The sequence below is a fragment of the Porites lutea genome, chromosome 3 (assembly GCF_958299795.1).
Source record: "Porites lutea chromosome 3, jaPorLute2.1, whole genome shotgun sequence".
In the NCBI taxonomy this organism is placed as follows: Eukaryota; Metazoa; Cnidaria; class Anthozoa; order Scleractinia; family Poritidae; genus Porites; species Porites lutea.
In genome coordinates this window covers 31,117,569-31,122,568 of record NC_133203.1, presented here as the reverse complement: position 1 = coordinate 31,122,568, position 5,000 = coordinate 31,117,569, and the positions used below count along the sequence as shown (strand labels likewise).

General features: G+C 38.2%; 1 protein-coding gene across 1 annotated transcript; it reads left to right on the top strand.

The window, feature by feature from the left end:
• Positions 1-3,003: 3,003 nt before the first annotated feature.
• LOC140930923 (uncharacterized) lies at positions 3,004-4,837 on the top strand. Its single transcript, XM_073380642.1, has 2 exons — positions 3,004-3,685; positions 4,261-4,837. The coding sequence occupies exons 1-2, from the start codon at positions 3,040-3,042 to the stop codon at positions 4,743-4,745; spliced, it is 1,131 nt and encodes a 376-aa protein (XP_073236743.1). The 5' UTR covers positions 3,004-3,039; the 3' UTR covers positions 4,746-4,837.
• Positions 4,838-5,000: the final 163 nt, after the last annotated feature.

Genomic DNA, 5,000 nt, shown 5'->3' with positions numbered 1-5,000 from the left:
CAAATCATGCTGTTATTAGTTTATACTACTACCCGCAAAAGGTTTGTAATTTTCACATGTAGGTATTTCAAATTAAGCTGAAATACCACTGCTCTAAGCCAATCAGATTGCAGAAATTTCTCATGTAGTAGTATAAAGGGTGTAAATTATAAAGGACTGACATGCCCGCAATTTCCAAGTCATTCAATGGAACAATAAAACGCTAAGGAAAATCACAGTTACACTGGTTAGCTACTCAGTGGTTGTTTTAAATCCACATGACCAAAGAACAGGGCTCTCTTCATTCAATTTCAGTTTTTATCTTGTATGTCTTTAATGTCTTCTATAGTTCCTAGATTTAAAAATGTTATCTATACTTTTTTTGTGGATAAGTTCTTTGCTGTGATCATGCAACGGATACAGGACGGCTGGCTCTTTTGAGCATACTGTCAAAATGTCGACCCTCGTAAAAAAAAAATGCATGAATGAATGAATAAAGTTTCCTTTTCTTAAATATGCATTTGGTGAGCTGTTGAAAGTGGTTGTCTGTAAAATAAAGAAATTATGTACTTTTTCCGGTATAAAACATTGTGAGCATAGGTATCAAAGGCTTATTCGTACAAGCTCAAACACGAAACATTATTAAACGAGAAAATGTGGTTTTGTAGGATAAAAGATGCAGATCTATATCAACCTTGTTTTTCAAATATTCTTCTTTCCTAAGAGGTGTTCAGAAAAGCTCAATATCATTCATATCTTGCTCGTTTTACCATAGTTCACGATATCAACATTATACCTGTATACACCAAATTACGAACAGATATGATGTGTGATTGATTCTTCAGGCTGGCATGATTGCGATATGTGGTTAAAGTCAGTTTGATTTTACCTTTTTTATGGCTTGGTCAGGCAATATTCGAATAAAGGAAATATTGGATCGCGGAGATCCAGGGACGTGAAATGAATAACAAATATTTTACTTGGTTGGTCTATTTAATATGTTAAATCGTTTTGAAGCTTTTTGCAAACAGAAATAAAAAAGGGCCAACAAAAAGAATTAATGTAAGGAATAATAATAACAATAAATATATCATGATGTTGATCTACTTTGCGGGCCACGGGCTTCTAAAAGTAATTTTTCAAGCAGATGACAGTTACACCATGCGGTCACACGAGATTTGTTTGTTCAGGGTTAAGGCCTTTCACCTCGGCAAAGTTTATCGGTGAATGGGTTTTAGCTTATTTTTAAACTTTTAACAGGAGCTATTAAGACCAGGTAGGGAGGAACAATCACAGACTGCTTTTAATCGCGTTTACCAATACAATCAAATGTTAGTCGCGAAGGTATTTAGCTCTAGTTTTGAAATCTCAGGTCAAAAAAAAGAAAAGAAAAGAAAAAATATATTATGGTCATTCGCATCATTTGCGCTCCTTCATAACATTAAGTAACCTGTCCCCTATATGTTTTTTCGTTTTTGTTTGTTTTTGTTTTTTTTTAACCCGAATAATGCAAAGAGAAAAGACATACGTTTGCTTGTCTTTTGGTGAAAAGCGGAATGAAGAAAGCGGGAAGAACTCCCAAACTGGTGATCCTCAGGGTTGGACATGACATTAAAAGAATGCGCGAAGTATTGTTGATTACACACCTGACTTCTACATGACAAACCCTTCCATGCACCAGCTGGCAAAAATGCGTCAACTACCCTATAAAAAGCACCTTAAAACTAGTAAAGATGCTGAGTTTGAAGGTAGTTTGTTTCAAAATGATGAAGATATAGCTTGGCAAAGTCGAGAAATCTTCTTACAGATACTAGCATTGTAGAGAAGGTGCTTGTAAGATGGGACGGGGGGAGGGGAGCAACTTACAAACGTCTGTGATATTTGGCGACTTTATGAAGGGATATCTTCGATCGTTTTGATTGTATTGTTTCTGGCAAGTTTACTAATTTTTACTGACGCATTTTCTACCAGTGTCGATGGCTATCACTTAACAGGTCACATGGAAGGGTTAATGCTACAGACTTAAGAAGTGTGCCCAGATATAATTTAACACTTTAAGACATCAAGAACCAAACCAAAAATTAGAGTAGGAAATCAAGTATTGGTTTATTTACTTATCTCCAGATTTCATGTACTGTCAAGTTCTTCAAGGGCTGCATTTTTTTCTCAATATCTTTAGAATGCACATGTCATGTTATTATTTATCCTTCGCGCAGTGAAAATGCCACTTGGGGTGGAAAACACAGATATTCTGATTCTCAAAGGTGCTTTTTAAAGCAACCATTAACATTGCAACTGATCCGCAAAAGGTGCTGGTCTCTAATAATCTTGGGACCTTATTAACGAAAACTATCTAGGTTAAGATTTCTCCTTTGAATTGCTTCATTTTCATATTTGAGACGAAAAAAAGATCCGGTCCATGATTCATTAAGCCTTTCACTGATGTTTAGCGTATACATTTTAAATAGGCTTTGGCTTAAAGAAAACCGGCTGTGCCAGATCACTTATCACCGTAGTTAAAGCTATAGTAATCAAAAGTGTCGTACATGTAAGCATGAACTACATTTAATATGGGTGCTTTCAGACTGGAGAAACCAATGATACAATCAAGCAATACATGAGGATTGACGATACCCATAAACCTGAAAGGGGCTTAATGTAAATATTTCATGTCGTGATCTTTATTTATTGACCTGGTATAAACTACTGCTTCCAATAATAAATTCTGATACATAAAAATGATTAAGGCTGGAAAGAGCAAATCTTTTGTTTTGGGCTAGTCTTTTTTCTTAAGAGGTGTATATATAGAAAGTATAAAATTAGAACTTCTTATGTTAAGAAATGATATTTTGGACCCATCTTGCTGGAACCAAAAAGGAAAGGTACAAATTTAGAAAAAGGCTCTTCACTTTCACGAAAGCACATGATCTTAATATCAACAATATTTGTTTTTGTCAAACTCTTAAAGGCTTCAATATTGGTGTCTAAATTGTTTAAAAAATGACATTTAGGGCAATGAACATTCAAAAGCTTTCGGGTAACCGAGAGCGTCAGAACACGATGAAGACGCGGTGGTTTTCTGTCGTTTTCGCTGTTCTGTTTGCTGTGCTCCTCTTTGATATCTGCAGTTGTGCTGTACTCCCCAAAGATACAGCGCTAAAGCTGAAAGATGTTCGTGCTGAGGAAACTAAAGCTCTCGGAAATGGTGCTTTAGCTGGAGAAAGTGACAACTTGGCGAAAGAAGAAAATACTGACGAGGACGAAGAAGACGGAGGTAAGGAAGACGTTGAAGACTTTGATGAAGAAGATGAAGATGAAGTTGCAGATGATGGCGAAGAAGACGTTGAAGACTTTGATGAAGAAAATGAAGGTGAAGTTGTAGATGATGACGACGAAGAAAATGTCGATGAAGAAAATGAAGATGCTGATGATAGCGAAGACACAAACGACGGATGGACTGAAAATGAAGGTGAAGATCATGATGATGAAGACGAAGAAGAAGGCGATAATGATGTTGACGATAAACAGGCAGATGGAGAAAACGATGAAGAAGAGGATGAAGAAGACGATTTCATGGATGAAGAAGATGACGCAATTGAGGATGAAGAGGACGGTGACATACCCAAAGAACTGAGTGATATCAACGAGGATGAGAATGATTTTTCTGACGAGCCAGCACTGAAGACGGCAAATGATGAGCGAAAAGGTACGTTACGTGATTATAGTTAAGAATGGTTAATAACTCAATAACACTCCAATAATTAATAACAGATTTGGATCTGTTAATAGCGGGTTTTTCTTCTTCAAAAGGAGTATACGCTCATAATTAATTATTCGGTAGAGTTCTCCATTTCTGATTGGCTTAAACTGACCTGCTAGTTATGGATGGAAAGGAAAAGAAGAAAACAAAACAATAACAAACAAAAAAACAATACAAGTGGACGACGAGACCAAGATATCGAACTACTTGGTAATAGTAAGATTTTCCAATAAATATCTCGAAACCAAGAGCTTCTTCTTTCTTGTCGAAAAAAAACTAAAAGTTTGTTACAAAGGTAATAATATCATCTGCTGCTTCAAATCATCCAAACGTCAACATGTTCTCCTCTCGTAGTCTACTAGAAATGGAAATGACTTGTTTACTTTGACATCAAGCGCACTTTGCAATGTGTCAACTGGTGGTGGACTAGGCATATAGGAATCCAATTTGTTGATCGTGATATATTTAAAGTGAAAACACCGAACACCGAAAATGACTGTTATGTGCACATCTCTTTGCAGCGATTCGACTGAATACGAAAGAAGTTGAGGACCCTAGGCGACGTGGTAGAAAAGGACGAAGGATTAGACGTGGCAGGCGAAGCAGGCGTGGCAGAAGAGGGAAACCAAGTAGACGGAGAAGACGTGGCAGGCGAGGAAGACGTGGTAGAAAGGGTAGACAAAGAAGGCGTGGTAGGCGTGGCCGAAAAGGTAGACGAGGCAGACGGGGAAGACGTGGCAGAAAAGGAAGAAAAGGCAGGCGCGGCAGGCGTGGTAGACGTGGCCGGCGTGGCAGGCGTGGCAGACGTGGTAGACGTGGACGAGGCGGAATAAGGGGACGCGTCAAGGTAATAGTAAGGCCTCGACCGCCACAGCCACCTCCTCCCCAACCTACTCAGCCTACAACACCAGTTGGAACGCCAGCCACTCCAGGTGGCACCGGATCACCCGCCCCAGGGGGAACCGAACCAACTCCCGGAGGGAGCGTTCCTGGAGGAATGCGATAGGTGCCGACTGTATCGGCTGATCAAAAATACAAAACAAGAATTGCACATTTCATCGATATTCTGGATGCCATGATAGGTTTTAGTTAAAGTTCAAATGCTTGTAATATTGAGTTTCTATAACATCAAGAGAAGATTAATAAATTTGAACATATTTGTTTAGTCATTCTAAAGAGTTGTGTTCTTCGTTTACCTCAGTTAAGACATTCCATTAATCAATGAATAAGGAAGGGTTATAATGATAACAGTTCCGTAGAT